Consider the following 16,498-nt stretch of genomic DNA (forward strand, 5'->3'; position numbering starts at 1 on the left):
GTCGTTATTTAGAAGAGATGGGCCATACGTCGCACAGCTCTTGGAAGGGAATTATTTCACCAATGCTGCAAGAAGCAGAATCACCACTAACCTTGAGCAGGAAGTCAGAGATTATGTTTACACCTTCATGTACCCTGAAGAGTACACTCTGACGGAAAGCATTGCTGCTTCTTGCAGCATTGGTGAAAGAGACTCCCATAGCAGCACAAGCGGCGACGAAGAACTCGACGACAGCGAAGATGAAGATGAGTGCCAGTGAAAGTTGCATTCGAAAATAACAGTGTTAAATACTTTGTTTCAGTATCTACAAATGCTTTGTGTCACCAAACGTTTTTTTAAAGCGGAAGGAAAGTTTGTAATAAATTTGTATCCTGCCTTCTATGTTTCTTCTATAGTAATTTTTTTGATATTCAGACATTATGCCATTTTAAAGTTTTACTAAAATATTTCACGTGACCCCCCCTTTTTCCCTTATTTTTTTGGGATGCCCCCCCCCTCGAAAGCCATTTTTTTCGCATGGCCCCCCCCAAATCCCACCAGCCCCCCCCTACCTTATAAAAAATGAACGGTCCCTAAAGTGCCCCTATGATCGATATCCATTTTTTCACATTTTCGAACACAATAGGTCTTTCCTAGATATCTTGTCAAATTTCAATCTATTACGAACATTGGAATTCACGCTTTTCGGACCTTTATTTCCGAGAATTTACGGCCGCCATTAATTTTCGTTGTTCCAAGTCTTGGTTGAGAATTGGAGGAAATGACGTCATTTACTTAAAAATACAGGTTTGAATTATATTATAACATAGCGCGCGCGCTAGTCCTATCTAATTCCAGGAGCCTCCTGCTAATTCCTATTGAGCCAACATGAACAAAATCTCTATGTTTGCACGGCCGTGCGTACATAAGATGACGTGTGCGGTTTCAATTTAGCAGCAAACTTTCCGTCGAGTTTAGTGCAAGTTCTTAAGTTTAGGCGAAGTGAAGATTATTCTGAACAATCCAAACTCTACTTCGAGCCTTTGACTTTTCAGCAAGCTAAGATTTTTACTTAAACCTGAGTATTTTGACTTTGTTTGCCTACATTTTCATTGAGTATTTTTGACTTTGTTTGCCTACATTTTCAGTATAATTAATTCGAAGAAGCGAATTTTAGGGGTGGCGAATGGTAAATGCGAGTCTGCGAGACGGCGAGACAGGCGTTTTTCCCTGCGAGCCCGAGACATTTTGACGTTTTAGATTGTGAGACCGAGACTTCAAAGTGTTCAGACTCTCAAAAGGTCGAGCCCCACATTTAGTTGAGAGCTAGAATGAGCTTGTACAGCCTTTAGCCAGCTTCTTGGAACTGACTGGAACTGGAAATTCGATTATAACACACTACGTTATGATATCCTAGAGAAAAATAACTGTTTGCCTGGCGCCAAAACGGACGATGCGACAGGTTTTGTTCCTATTTGTGGAATTAGGACAATTTAGGAAAATTAAAAGTTAGGATTAACTTTTTCTCGGAAAATTTGTAAGTTGCTTCATTGAAATTCAATATCAAGTGAAGCCGGAAGACGTCATTTATGAAAACAGATAAAGGAACGAATCGGGACTTCGAGACCCTTAGCCTTGCGAAAATCGAGATAGCTTCGTATAAGAATCGAGACTGCGAGAGGCACATAACCGCTAAAAAACGAGACTGCGAGACCCATGAAATTCGACTAAAATTTTACGAGACCCAGAGTTTTTGAAGGACCATTCGCCACCCCTAATTTTTCGTTGACAATTTTAGAAAACAGGTTAAGCGTTTTCGCCGGTTCAACCGTTGCTCAGTATTGTGGCGTGTTAGGATCCTAATGACCTTTGTTTTCCTACACCGTACATTGAGAGAACTTTGTAGTCAATCACAAATAAAACATGTTTTAGCGCCCAAGTTGTTGTCGCCATGTTATAAAAGAATTGGTTCATGCTTTTAGCTGTGCGTATATTGAGTTATGGATGCACTTGGGAAGTTTGGAGAGCTCTCAATTCTTTAGTAACAATTAGTACAGCAATTCGCATGAAGAATAACAAAACTTTGGCTCTTATATTTGTGCAATTCTCTATTCTGATTGTGATTATAATTTCAACCTGTGTGATATTTTTGTATTGAAGTGAACTTCTATCTTGTTACAGTTACGAAAGAAGGCGATCGATGAGGAAAATGGGACAAGATCTCGTCGAGCTAAATCATGTGGGAATGGAAAAGGAAGTAAATTACTTTCACAACGATCAGCAAATGGTGAGAGAAATGCTAAAGAAAAGTTTCGAAAAACCTTTTCTTGCCCAGAACCTAACAAGGAGAGGAGATCAAGGACGTGGGAAGATCTAACTGATGATGACTTTTGTAGAGATACAAAGAGGAAAAGCATCGTCAAAGAACCGAGTAATAAGGAGCACAAGCATTCTTACGACGGAAGTAAAGTTACGACAATCAAAAGAAAACGCTGTAAAGCTGATGTACAGCTAAAGGTCTCGAAGAAACTAAGACAAAGCAAAACAGCTGGCCATTTTTCTAGTCATGATAATACGTTATCACAACCTGATGTCGGTGAAGCTGACGGGAGCCGCGCGAGAAAGAGAAAAAGAAATAGTGCCAGAGGGAAGCTCTTCAGTAACCCAATAGCTACAATCGATCAATTCTCTGATGCATTTGATTACTTATCAGATGGATCTTGCACAGACGAGGTACCAAACGAAATTCACACCAATGAGAATTAACAAATTAAAGGACCTTGGTTAGCAACAACAGACCAACTTGTCTTATGCATTGCCACAGGAGAAGCTACAAGAAATGACTTCTGAAGAGGAAGCATTTTGCACGTAAGAGTGGCTTCAGCCAATTACCGTGAGTGACTGAGAACTTTATTAAAGTGTCAAAAACCTTATGGCCTGGAAATAAAAACACCATACTAATTAGGGAACACTGCTAAAAAACTGTACTAATACTAATATTAATACAATAAAAAAATAATAAATAAATGACTTGAAGGGCATTATGTGCAGCATAGGATGCAGCCCTTACAGCCGGTGTCCATTAAGCGAGTTATATCCCTTTTGATCACGAGGACAGGAAATGTTGCAGTTGCCAGGTGTACAATAACACTGCACATAAACAGTGAACACGTTTGTAAAGTGTAATTGTGTCCTACTTCATTTAATTGCAAACATGATGTACCTGAAATAAAGAACGAAACGCGATGACTCACTGGCTTAATGCTCCTTTATTTCACGTATAGCCTTAATTAATACTTCAGTAAAAGTTATAATTTTTCTTTCCTCTACAACACATAATGAGCGAGCTAATCTTAAACACTTCAAAACGCTTTTGCACTGGTTTGACCGTTTGAGTCTGTTGAAACCGACGACCGACGTTGGAATCGAAGACTGACGACGAACTACCGCCAGCCAACTAGCCTGAAACGTCGGTCATCTCCCGCCCTCAGCCTCCTCCCCGGGCGAGAGACGACTGGTATGACAGCCCACAATTGAGTCTAAAAATATGACCTGCATTGCTGTCTCATTCGTCATCAATCAAGCTGCAACAATTTAGAAAACCTAATTTCTAGGTTTTTCTTCTGGAGTCGGCATGAGAATTTAATTATGGCCGAAGTCATAATTAGTTTCTCAGGTTTGCATGATTTGCTCATTGACATTAAGATAATTATGTGTGGTATTAGAGGCATAGGCTACCTATTAAACTAATTATATGTCTTAAGCCCAAGTTTTTTCTATTCCGTTCAAAATTGGCATAGCAACTGAGTTTATCATTCGCTTTGCACTTATGACATTTGTTTGTTCAATGGACGATTTGTAATCAAGTTTTCAGCCAATATGCTATACTATGATTATGATTATTAAGATTATTGTGATTATTATTATTATTGTTATATTATTATTATTATTAATATTATTATTATTATTTATATTTTTTATTACATTTTTTATATGAAAAAAGCTCCCATTAAAAAAGCACCCATCTCATGACAAAGGGTTTTAACTGGCGCACAATTTTAAACAGTTCCACAAAGGTAATTTTTTATAATCTCGATATATTAGCTTTGTTCAATGTCGTTTCATAGATTGATAGAGTGTCTAACTTTAAAAACTTCAAAATGTAAAATTCGGATTCACACTATTTGCACGAAAATAATGCTCATACATTTATCGGGTTCCGGAAGAAATGGCGTCATAAAATGTCCCAAACCTTTGTGAAACCATTCCCTTTCGCCTCGTGCTTTCACCTTGAGTGCTGGACATTTCATGTGGTATTATTACTGCATGCAGTGTGGTCTAGATCCTGTTTAAAAATGGAAAACTTTTGGAAAACATAGAGCTTATGGTCTAGATCCTGTTCTTATGTATGTATCTATCTATCCTTAGTATAAATCTACTAGCGTTCTATCACGAATGCCGTTCTGTGATTGGCCACGCTACTCACCATCTATTCCGTTGTAGATCGTGAGTGTGCGCTTGTTAACAAACTGGCGGCCGCTTTGCGTTTTCCTGTCCGTGAAGGGGATTTAGATAAAGTTTTGAACGACTAGTAGATTTACACTAAAACAATACGATTATTCGCTCTCGATTTCTACACGTGATAGCTGACTCAGGTTGCGCCCTCGTCAACTATTACGCGATAGAAATCGAGAGCGAATAATCTAATTGCTGATTACATTTGTGTCTTAATGTGCTTAATGATGTCATAGTAAACTAGTTTAGCAGCGTCCAGCCCCCAGATGAAGTCCATATGATCCCAATTCTTGATATACTTGTCGTACATCCTGTTCGGCAGCAGAGGAAGCAGGGCCCGGACATCTTCAGGGTCAGCTAGCCAGTCATTCTGCGCCCAGTACAGCGCCACAGGGACAGTCATTGCGGTTACATTGTATACTGGCGGAGTGTCCTAAAGACGGTTGCAATAACAAGTTAGTTAGTCAGCAACCCTTTGCCTACGTTTGAATTATTCCTTGCCCTTTACAGCGAGGACATTCAAATCGTGAGCACTCGTAATGTTGTGCATATTTTTAAAAGTGACTGCAGCGTATTTAGCTTTTTAACTTTGTAAAAACGCCAATCTTGCACATCATCTGCAGAGCTTAATTCCATTCTTTTGACGCTAAGTGTTCCTGGTTCGAGTGTCCTTACTCTAAATGGCCATAAAACAAAAAAAAAAAGGTGTGATTATGACAATTTCACAATGGCTTACAACAAACTGACTCGAAACGTACATCAGATGAGAACAGGAACAATGGAGATAATACGGCTTGAGACTCTTGACATCATGCATTCTATTCAAAATGAAATGATTCAGACATGCTCTGGATTCCTCTTCACCTTTCCAGGCTTTTTCCCGTCCCTATTAATAAACGTTCCTTGCAATAAAATATTGTGTCTCCGAAAACTTATGAGCCTAAAAACGAGACAACATTGGAAAGTGGGAACTGACTACATTTAAGATTTTTTTTTCTTCAGAAACTGTTGTGTAAAAATCAGTGTCACTTTAATTTCATGACAGTAGTAGTTGAGTAATGACAATTTCGCAGAGGGTTAACGGATTACGGATGATAAAGATTGAACTAGACCGAAAAAGATATTCAACATAGTGCCATTCGGACGCCATTTGAGACCATTTGATTTCGTCGCCGGCTCACCTGTCCATAGTGCTCCATGTTTTCGCTAGCGCTTCCATAATTGTACATCTGAAACTTCTTGGATAAGTACATCTGTTGAGAGATACGTAAAAATTTTATATTCCTAAAAATTGACTGACCTGAAAATGACAATGGCGAGATAAATCACTGGTCAAGCGTGATCTTTGCATCGAGCACTGTGTATAGACAGCACTCGTGAACCGTCCCCAATTGTCTCTTATAACATAGAGACAGCTAGCTAGAGATACATCAATCAATAGTAAGACATTCATTCTTCTTCATCCTTGCATCTTACAATAGACCCTTTGCAGGATCCGGTCACATGGTACTGAATTAAGGTTACAGTATACCTTCAGGGGTGTCTCGCGCGCAAGCAATGTAGCGCGTGCAGTTTAAGCTTTAGATACCTAAACCCCTATATCAAATTAAAGCTTATGGAGCTGGCTATCAAACTATACCAAGAATTTTGAAAGAAAGTGAATTGTCGAATTTTTCACGACCACTAAATGCGAGCGCCCGAATCACCTCTCGAAAGCTACAAGTCAAAGCGAATTTCGTTTTTCGCTAATTTAATTTTTTCCTCGGTTTCAGGGCCCAAAGCGCTTAAAAAACGTGTCTGCGTTTTGGCATATTCGATTGCAATAAAAAGTTACAGAACATTTTCGAAATAGGATTAAAAAAATGTGGAGTGATCGTACAAAAATCGCTCTCGAAGAAAAAGTATTTCGAAATTAACAATTCCCAGACACGCTTTTGTAGTTTATATGTTAAACTAGCCACTGTCCAAATTTAAGAGCAATTGAACAAATTCCCTTTGAGTTATAACTCTTTAAAGTGTCTGCTTCAAGTGAAAAAATTTATTCGAGAAAACAGCGCTAAGAAAAATTTTCTGCTTCGCAAACAAACTCCGCCCACAAACGCCTTCAACTGGGTTCTCAGATAACTAAGCCAATCAGTGCAGGGAAAGTTTACTACCGTTAACCTCCTGGTGAAATTTACGCGCAAATCTCTGAAAAACTCTTGTGTTTCGCAATGCGCTCAAGGAGCCGAAGGCAGAGAGATAATTTTTCTGTAGCTCGGTTTTTCTTGAAGCTGGTCTGGCAAAATGGGGAAGACTAAAAAGGATACGAACGCTAGAGTGGCTGAGCGAAGGAAACAAACAAAAGACAGCGCGGAGAGCAACTGTGTGTGGGCAACTGTGCATGGATAATATTTCAAATGGTCTCAATGAGTCCGACGATTCGTCGATATCGGACTCATCAGAAGAGTCTCTGTCAGCATCCCTGTTGTTGCTGTCAAGTTCCGAAATTTTTACAGAACCTTTCTTTTCTCTTACCACGAATATTTGCCCGCCTTATACGATAACTATAGCTTTATCCGCGTGGCGAACTTTCGCTTCTTCACTCATTGATGTACTTTCATTCGTTCTTCGTTCTTCGTTGTTTTCGCTTTTTCGAACCGGTCCATGGTTTAAACGTGGTCTATGTTTACTTATAACTTAATAGAGACACGCCTAATATCAAAAATGCTGGGTAGTTAGAACAACAATGTTGATCAACTGAGTAGTCAATTCGTGACATCGATATAGGTAATTCCCGCGAAAATCGTCTCGGTTGATTGCATCGCGCCATAGGGCTGTCAATCAAGAGGTAAACTTTTACTTCCGGTGAAAACGTAAAACCGCCATTTCTCCGCCAATATTTAGCCTTTTTCAAAAATTTTTTTCAGAAATTAGAGATTATTCTTCGACCACTATTTTGACCCAAAAATCCAAATTTGAAGAAAATTGTCAACCCGAAGGTATACTGCAACCTTAATTACGCTGGGACGCAAGTTACACAGTGGGACTTCCAAAACAAAGGAAAGTCGGGCTGCACTGGTACGAGTTCCTTTGTTTCGGAAGTCCCACTGCGTAACTTGCGTCCCACCGTAATTAATTCCGTACCATGTGACCGGATCCTACAAAGGGCCTATTAACGTATGAGACAGCAGATTAGTCACATACCTGAGCAAAGTGGACCATGTCTCGAACTGATGTGCCCGCTGGAGTGTGTGAGAAATACACTGGAAGTCGCGTCTGTCAATAAGAAAATCATCAAAGACAGTGAGTTAAATAAATGCCCAACTCATTCTCCACTGCATCCTCCATCCTTCTTAGGAGCTTGTTCTGATCACGCTTCAAAGACGTGCAGGTGCAAATCAAACAACTGGTCTTGAAGAAAACGACTGACCGGGTGAAAGGGAGGATAAAGTGTGAGAGAGTTAATCCGCCATATAGGCCTTATTCACAAGGTAATATCTCTCAAATGAGCTATTTTTAGATATGGTACCCAGAACAGCGTGGATAATGTTAACACGCGCATTGCGAATATGTTTTTGTTGAGGTTGAAAATACGTAAAAAGCGTCTTGGGCTGTCCACGTGAGCAAACTCCGTTTCACAGGATTGGTTATTGGTAGAAGCGTATCCTATTGGGATTGAGGACTGGTCCAAAAATAACTTGAGAGGGATTACCTTGCGAATAAGGCCTTTATGAGGGATTAACTCTCTCACTCTTCATCTTCTCTTACCGCGTGTGATAAAACTCGTGAACCAAAGCTGAAAGCAACTTTCCTTGAGCTGCAAAAATGCCAGTAAGCGCCCTCAGTGAGTGCTTTATCGAATTCTTACTGCAATGAGAAAATCTCTTCAACAAAAAAAGGCCAACTCACCTTGTTAAGCTGCTGCTTATCAAATCCACAGATGACAAAAACAATATCCCCACAGAATGTCTCTAAGTCTTGCTCGGAACACACGTAATCAGCTAACCAGCGAATGATGAAATCAGATGGAAGAAAATCACGCACGCCGAAAAGTTTGAACAAAGCCTAAGATAAGCAAAACAAGAAAGAAAGATGTCAGTCCCCGCAGGATGTTCAAACAGTGGTCCCTCAGAATGATTTATGCGTTGCATATCTTGCTTGCAAAAATGCAGATTACTTTTTCTTCTATGTAAAAAAGCATGAGCTAGCTAGTTGATGAAGTTGATACAGTGGACTCCCAATTCCTCGAGCCCTCGATTTTTTCGAATCTCCCGACTACTCGAACCAAAAGTCGTTTCCCTCCATTCAGTTGAACACTAATTTTAACTAACCGATTTTTCAAACCAGGTTCGAGAAATCGGGATTCCACTGTATAATAATATTTTTGAAACATGAACGTTTCTTCGCGGGTTGAAAATCGTCTCCTATTCTATTCTCAGTGATGACGTCAGAATGACTACACAGATTCGTGTATTGTCATTGGTTGTTATTAGGCTTTGAAGCTTCGCGCGGTTGTAAGAAACGGCCAATAAGAAACTCTCATGAGGGGGGAGAAGGTGAAGGGGGATAGTTGACGATGCAGAGAGAGACGTTGTTGTAATCAGGTTACGATTAAACTAAACAAGGACAAGAAAGATGAAAAGACAAACTACCGTATAGTGTACAGTACCTGAATTTCAGGAAGAAAATGAGCCAGATATTTAATAGGACTCTCCATGTGTCCCACTGTCGCGACGGGTCCAAGAGCAAAGAACTTCTTCACCACTTTGGCCAATTCTTTGTTTCTGGAGAATTCTGCAAAAGCGATCAGGGTTCCTTGCGAATGTCCGACGTAATACAATGAAGGCTGTGACGTCTTTGCTAATACAAATTTCAACATGGCGGGTAGGTCATGACGAGCCATTTGATCCCAGCTGTAAGATTAAACAAAGTTTCCAGAAATAGGATATCATGAATACGTGCCCGGCTCAGTTATACCCGGGAAGTTATAAACTACCCAGAAAATATAGTTCAGTTTTTTTCCATCCTAATATCGTCGACCTAATAAGTCGAATTTTGGCTTATGCGCATGCTCCAAAGTAATACATTGTTCATTTCGGTACCTGATCCTCAGGAAAATCTTGCTCCTCCGTAAGAAATTGCTTTTTCAGCAAAGTTAGGCCAATTCAGAGTCGTGGCAGCCAAGAAATCGAGTTGACGGTAAAAAAACCCATCATTTTTAAAATTTGGCCGTTAAAGGGTAAGAAAACGTGTATTTATTTGTCCACGTGATAAACTGGAGTGTTTTTTTTGGCCCTGATTCGCAAGAAATGTTACGTAACGGGATCTTCAATAATTGTAATCACTGTTATCCCTCAATATACTCATATCAAAGACGATTTCCATCAGAATAATGACAAAGTAACGGGACCTGAACCTCTTTTCTGGTGACGCCTGATAGAACATTTATAAGTAAACTCTGTTCTTTCTATAAGAATATATTTTACTAGTATAAATCTAAGAGCGTCCTATCACGAATGCCGTTCTCCGATTGGCTACGCTACTTACTATGTGTTCTGATATAGATAGTGAGTAGCCTAATGAGTAGCCTAGCCCTGCTAGGCTAGTGTTTTCGAAGTAATATCAAGACTGAAAATTGTCATTTAAGAGTATTTCTAAAATAATAAACCCTAGGCTGAGATTTGGCAAAGAATACAATTTGTGTTGAAAATTTGTAAATACAATGCAATTAAATGTTTTTGACTGAACCGTATAAAATTCTTCCTTTCTTTTAACTGAAAACTAACCAAAAACAGCACTAGTCGTATATTCGATACTGATAACATTTTTTCAAAAAGTTATGTGTATCGTATCAGGTTTTGTTTCCTGCGGTCGTGCTCCAAAATTACTTAATAGCTTCAACGCCATAAAACGGAAATGCTATATGCCATACTCTAAGAACATTCATAAGAATATTTTCAGTCTAAAATCGGCAGAAAAATAAGTATATTCAGGCTGGGCCGGAAAAACAATATTCTTGTAGAAAAAGAGAATGTTAAAGCATACGAGGACCAATCTGTAACCACTATTTCACTCTTGATAAATAGCCTGTACAGAAAAGTCTAGTTTACAGCTGGTAAGTTAGGGCCAAGTCGCACTGGAGGGCGATTTCAGATTTGTTCTGGACAAATCCGACTTCAAATCAGGCAGGAACAAAAGTCGGACCGGATCAACTGGGACCGCCACTCCGGGTCGGATCAACTCGGATCAATTCGGATCGACTCGGATCGTCTCGGATCATGAAAAAGAAAACATAAAATTAAATGAAATTGAAACTTTTACCCATTTGAAGGTTAAAATTCCGGTCAAAAATGGGCCAAATTAAGAAAGACTCGCGACGTTTCTCCGTGTCGTGATGTGTAGTCAAGTCGCCATTTTGTATTCTTAGTGCCAGTTCCTCTCGGACTAGTCTCGTGTTCCTCCATCCATCCATCCGTCGATCTCCACGATCATGGACCCAGATGAAGGTAAATCTTTCTCAATGAATTTGCATCTGTCCACCAAATCGATAGTTCCAGTCATAACCCATTTCTGTTACGCTGCGTGATTTTGTAGAAATTCGCTTTACTTCCGTTTGGCTCCTAATTTGGAGAACAGGAAGTTGATAGATTTAGCTAATCATTCAGCAAAACTTGGCTTGCTTGACGACAAGGGATTTCAGTCCAAAATGGTTGACGTTTTGTACGAGCGAACTGTACGGGTCCGCAAATGATCCCAGGACCGCAAATGATCCCGGACCGCAAATGATCCCGGACCGCAAATGATCCCCAAATTCAACCGCAAATGATCCCGGACCGGAACTGATCCCCATATTGGACCGCAAATGATCCCGATCAAAAAATAAGAATGGCATGGATTTATATCAGAAGAAGGTGAGAACATGTATAAAAATTATAAACTAAAAAACATGTTTTATCATTTTACAAAAAAATATTCCACAGTTGCTGTTTTGTTCTTCGAAGGGTACAGATCGTTTTCACTGTCACGCAATAAAAAAAAAATAATAATAAATCGAAAACCAGCCAACGGAAAAAGCTAAGAAATTGTGATGTACGCTATAGAAGATAACTAAATAAGCCACTTCCCCAAGTTTTAGGCCCGTGCGTTTCCCCAAACTTCAAATATTCGTCGTAAATGTTTCCCATGCAGAAATTTAAAGAGCCCAGTAAGAAAACGCCATGTTGGTGTACATCCGTGGTACACCGGCCGGAATATAGTGTAAACATCTGGAACTTACTTTGGCTTTTTAGGCGACTGATTATCAGTACTAAACAAACAAGCATTTACATAAGCACTTTTCCTAATGCTCTAACTTCTAAAAAGGCTCAAACTCATGAGATAAGTATATATTTTTCAACAAATTCGATCGCAGCCTTGTGTCACGCAACCTCCGTAACCCTGAAATTCAAAATGCTCTGGTTTCCAAACGAAGCACTCTAATTGTAAACAGATATAAATATACCGCCTCTTATGCCTGATAAGGATAAAAACACGTCACGTGAAGACGATTTATCGAATTAGAAGTCTTAGAAAAACACATACTTGAAAACATTCTCGAAATCCCGGTGGCGATAGTATCAAACATCTATCAAACAGCTAATTGTCGAAACGAAGCGTAAGCCTTGGCCTTGCTTGCTCATGAAGCTGAACTTCATAACTATAGCTTAGAATTTTGGCTTCTTAGAATACTCAAGTAGTCATTTCCGAGGAATTAAAGCCAAAATACGACCAAGGACAAATTACAAAATAAATTTGTTCAAATTTCCAGTGCTACGCACAAGGTGTTTTACAGAGTGATGAAGCGTTGCTGACGCTTGTGGATCTACTCAGGTGACAGCGTCTTCTGTAACAGTTGCTTCATGGTTAGATTTTAGTTTAAAACTTTAGACGAGTGGCGTTAATGGCTGATAAAATGTGATTTATATATAACAACGAAATATCAATGTTTAACAAAAGAGGATATGTGGCGTATGTTGCACTGATCATAATTTTACTGAGAACTGCAAAGAAATGCACTCCACGTCGTGCTTTGATAATTGAGCGGTGATATTCATAACATCGTAGTTTGCAATAAAATTCAGTCGAAAGTATGAAAAAAAAGCAAGTTTTAAGCCATTAAAATTATAAGATGGCTTTAATAAAAACATCGGTATTCACGTACGCCAATTCCCTATCCACACCATTCCACCATCCATGCCATTCCTTATTTTTTAGTCGGGATCATTTGCGGTCCCTATCGTGGATCATTTCCGGTCCGGGATCATTTGCGTTCCAATTTGGGGATCATTTGCGGTCCGGGATCATTTGCGGACCCGTACAGAACTTAAAACGATTTTCAAAGATCCTGAAGATAGTTTTTGAGGAGGACGACGATCCGAAAGGTATTTCAAGTAATTAAGAAAGTAATTTTATAGTTAGCGCGAAAAATTGAGCTGAACTCACGTGAGCTTCGCAATATCTACATCTACATATCCTGAAAACAGAACAGAAAAAGACTGAATCTAGAATTAACTACGATTTATTTGTACATGTAAACAGAAGATTGCGTTTCACTCCGCATGGCAACCGCCAGTAGCGTCCATGTCCGCGTCCTAATATCGCAACAAAACGAAGCCTTTATCCAAAGTTACGGAGCTCTACACTCCCAAAAACGACTCAGTCACTACACATTATTCAATAATTAGCGAGATTCTAAACATAAAAACGGCGATTCGAAGAGTATTTAGTTGCATTTGAACAACATGTTTATGTTAAAGTTAGCGCGATAACTATTAAGTTCCTGCTGACTTAATAAATGTAGATGTAGATGTAGATATTGCGAAGCTCACGTGAGTTCGTTCAGCTTAATTTTTCGCGCTAACTATAAAATTACTTTCTTAATTACTTGAAATCAGTACCTTTCGGATCGTCGTCCTCCTCAAAAACTATCTTGACGATCTTTGAAAATCGTTTTAAGTTCGCTCGTATAAAACATCAACCATTTTGGACTGAAATCCCTGTCGTCAAGCAGGGCAAGTTTTGCTGAATGATTAGCTAAATCTATCAACTTCCTGTTCTCCAAATTAGGAGCCAAACGGAAGTAAAGCGAATTTCTACAAAATCACGCAGCGTAACAGAAATGGGTTATGACTGGAACTATCAATTTGGTGGACAGATGCAAATTCATTGAGATAGATTTACCTTCATCTGGGTCCATGATCGTGGAGATCGACGGATGGATGGACGGAGGAACACGAGACGAGTCCGAGAGGAACTGGCACTAAGAATACAAAATGGCGGCTTGACTACACAGCACGACACGGAGAAACGTCGCGATTCTGTCTTAATTTGGCCCATTTTTGACCGGAATTTTAACCTTCAAATGGGTAAAAGTTTCAATTTTATTCAATTTTATGTTTTTTTTCATGATCCGAGACGATCCGAGTCGACCCGAGTTGATCCGAGTTGATCCGACCCGGAGTGGCGGTCCGAGTTGATCCGGTCCGACTTTTGTACCTGCCTCTTGAAATCGGCCAGTGACAAAAAATTTGTCCGGAAAGCTACGGTTGCACTTGAGAACAAAATCTGCGATCATTAAACATGTAAGGGCCTGGCAAAGGACAGATTCATCCTGGTGGATATTGTGGAAATTCGTACGGGAAAAATTGGTCTCCCGCGCCGGGATTCATGTTGTTGCGAAATGAGAATGTGACTAATTTTACCGCGAAGTCTATCGCATAGAGACTCTGCTACATATCACCTGTCAAATCATTTCCGAATCAAAACACCGCTTTTGTTTTCCAAGATTTGTCTCAATTTGGCCTGTTCCAGAGATAGTCGACGGCATCTTTGAAGTTTGTCCCCTCGCGACCAAATTTTGTCCTTTGGGGAACAAACCGGTCACACTTGGTTTTTCGTTGTGATGACAGATTTTTGATATAAGTAAACAGTTTTGTCCTCTAGTGCGACTTGACCCTTAGGTCGAAACGTTATGAAACTACACACGGATCGGAGCGTCTAAACTAACTTACCTAAATTCCCAAAATATATCTGAATGCACAGAATAGTTGATATGCTGGAGACCATATGTATTCCCTCGAACATTACCAAGCCACACATCAAACCCAGCGTCGGCCAAGATGAAGGCAAAACTCTCATTAGGCAAATTTGTGACCCAGTTAGAGGACGAACATAGCAGTCCATGCTGAAGAAAAATCACAGGTTTTGGTTCATCACTGAGAACCTCGTTCCTTCCTGCTGGGATCCTCTGAATGAAGATGATGTAACCATCGTCTGTAGTCACGGGGTATTCCTCCGCTGGGTAGCCATTGTAAGCAATGATTTCGCTCTGTAAAAGTTCATTAAAACAAATTTCTGTCACTCCGTTAAAAAATGAAAATTTATTTCATCAATTTTAAAGCATGCACCCGCGGCGTAGCCCCCCTCCCCACTCCCCTGTAACCGCAATCAGTAGAAGCTTTGTGTGACCAAGACAAAACACCTTGCGTGACCAAACTTGGCAGACGTCCCAGTACCAGCGTGACCCACCCAGCTGGTCAGTCAAGGTGCGCCAAGACTTCATTTCAGTTTATGTCGTATATTTTACTGTTTTCTCGCGTTTGAGGGGAAATCGAAAACGTGTTATCAATAACTGGCCGGCAAGAAGCTGAGCTAAGATACCAGCCCATTATTCATTTAACTTCAATTGCAGAACAAAATTGCGTTTCTTCCGTCATCGTCGATTGCGCTTTCTCAGCAACAGCGGAACTGTAAAGCGTATTCGGAAAATCATAATTTTTGCTATAACCTTGAGTCTGAAGTATCCAGTATGGAAATCGTGTCAGAGCTTACCTAGTATGTTCGAGATATTCACCCGTAAATTTACATATTGCACAATCGCTGATTTACATTTATAGCTGGACCTGGTACAACACATATATAAATCCATCAGATTCAAGATAACAATTTCAAAGTCGAGATTACAAATTAGTTCGTCATATTGACTTCATAACTACACTTAAATTTCTCAGTCTAGACGTTAGGATCAATTAGCAGTTATCGACAACTCAGCCAGTTACACAATTACAAACGGACAGAAAGTGAATTTCATAAATCTCAAACTTACCACGTTCATGTGCGTCTCGGGAAGATCTCGGGGAAGACTAACCGCCACAGCAGAGGTAATTACTAAGAATGATGAGCAGAGTATAAACAAAGAAACAGCAGACATATTTTCTTCTACTTCCTTGCTCAGACCCTTAGTTTGCAATCGCTCGGAACCAAAAGATCTCACAATTTGGTGACGCAGGATTTATTTGAGAGCGGAAATGATATCACGTGGCTAGAAATTCTTGTTATGCCAACTCGTGACCTGCTTGTGACGACCTTTGACAAATAAAAATCTTTTAGATGTCTTCTCTGCTTAGACTAAAAGAAAAACATTGATTCGTTTGTCCTCAAAGATCGGCATACAAGAAATAACTTTGGAGAAATGGATGCGCTGCAAAAGATACGATTACGTATGCTGCCGCTGTTGTGGTTTGAACACGAGGTGGGTGATTCCTGAGGCTTAGCCCACAAGAAATAGCCTTGGCAAAGGCTGCAAATAATATGAGGAAAGTGGGCCTGCAAAACGGCTCTCAATGCAAAAGCTTGTTGTGGTTATCTTTGTAGAGATACATATATTTATTTATATCTGTACAGTTTGATTTACTACGGGCATGGTAAAAGAACATGTTACGTAACCCGCAAATCACGCAATGCTAAAAATAAATTTGTTTATTCAGGTCACGTTCGTTTGTACACACAACGTTCAAAGGGCTTTTGCATCTATTTTGGGTCAAACAGATGCGCTGTCTCTTCTCAGAAGCATAAAGCTTTCATCAAGGTCACCTAACAAAGGTAAACTGAAACCATGTGACATTGTGAACCCACACATAGTGCGCATAGACCGAGGGATACTCGGCAAAGATTTATACTGGAAGGTCCTGTTCCCCCCCCCCCC

The 16,498-nt window shown here is 39.9% G+C and overlaps 1 protein-coding gene across 1 annotated transcript; it reads right to left on the minus strand.

Moving 5' to 3' along the window:
• Window positions 1-3,229: 3,229 nt before the first annotated feature.
• On the minus strand, window positions 3,230-15,827 carry LOC110058302 (gastric triacylglycerol lipase-like). Its single transcript, XM_020764934.2, has 7 exons — window positions 15,620-15,827; window positions 14,526-14,842; window positions 9,146-9,389; window positions 8,386-8,541; window positions 7,681-7,752; window positions 5,676-5,747; window positions 3,230-4,927 (listed from the first exon to the last, which is right to left on the minus strand). The coding sequence occupies exons 1-7, from the start codon at window positions 15,722-15,724 to the stop codon at window positions 4,694-4,696; spliced, it is 1,200 nt and encodes a 399-aa protein (XP_020620593.2). The 5' UTR covers window positions 15,725-15,827; the 3' UTR covers window positions 3,230-4,693.
• Window positions 15,828-16,498: the final 671 nt, after the last annotated feature.

The sequence above is a fragment of the Orbicella faveolata genome, unplaced genomic scaffold (assembly GCF_042242905.1).
Source record: "Orbicella faveolata isolate gen_17 unplaced genomic scaffold, um_ofav_v1 contig_47, whole genome shotgun sequence".
NCBI classification, from domain to species: Eukaryota; Metazoa; Cnidaria; class Anthozoa; order Scleractinia; family Merulinidae; genus Orbicella; species Orbicella faveolata.

Excerpts from the sequence above, each read along its gene's own strand:
- LOC110058302 (XM_020764934.2), bottom strand. The coding sequence starts at position 15,724 with ATGTCTGCTGTTTCTTTGTTTATACTCTGCTCATCATTCTTAGTAATT. Across the intron at positions 14,843-15,619 it reads CCGAGACGCACATGAACGTG|AGCGAAATCATTGCTTACAA; the intron begins GTAAGTTTGAGA and ends GAACTTTTACAG. Across the intron at positions 9,390-14,525 it reads GATATATTTTGGGAATTTAG|CTGGGATCAAATGGCTCGTC; the intron begins GTAAGTTAGTTT and ends TTAATCTTACAG.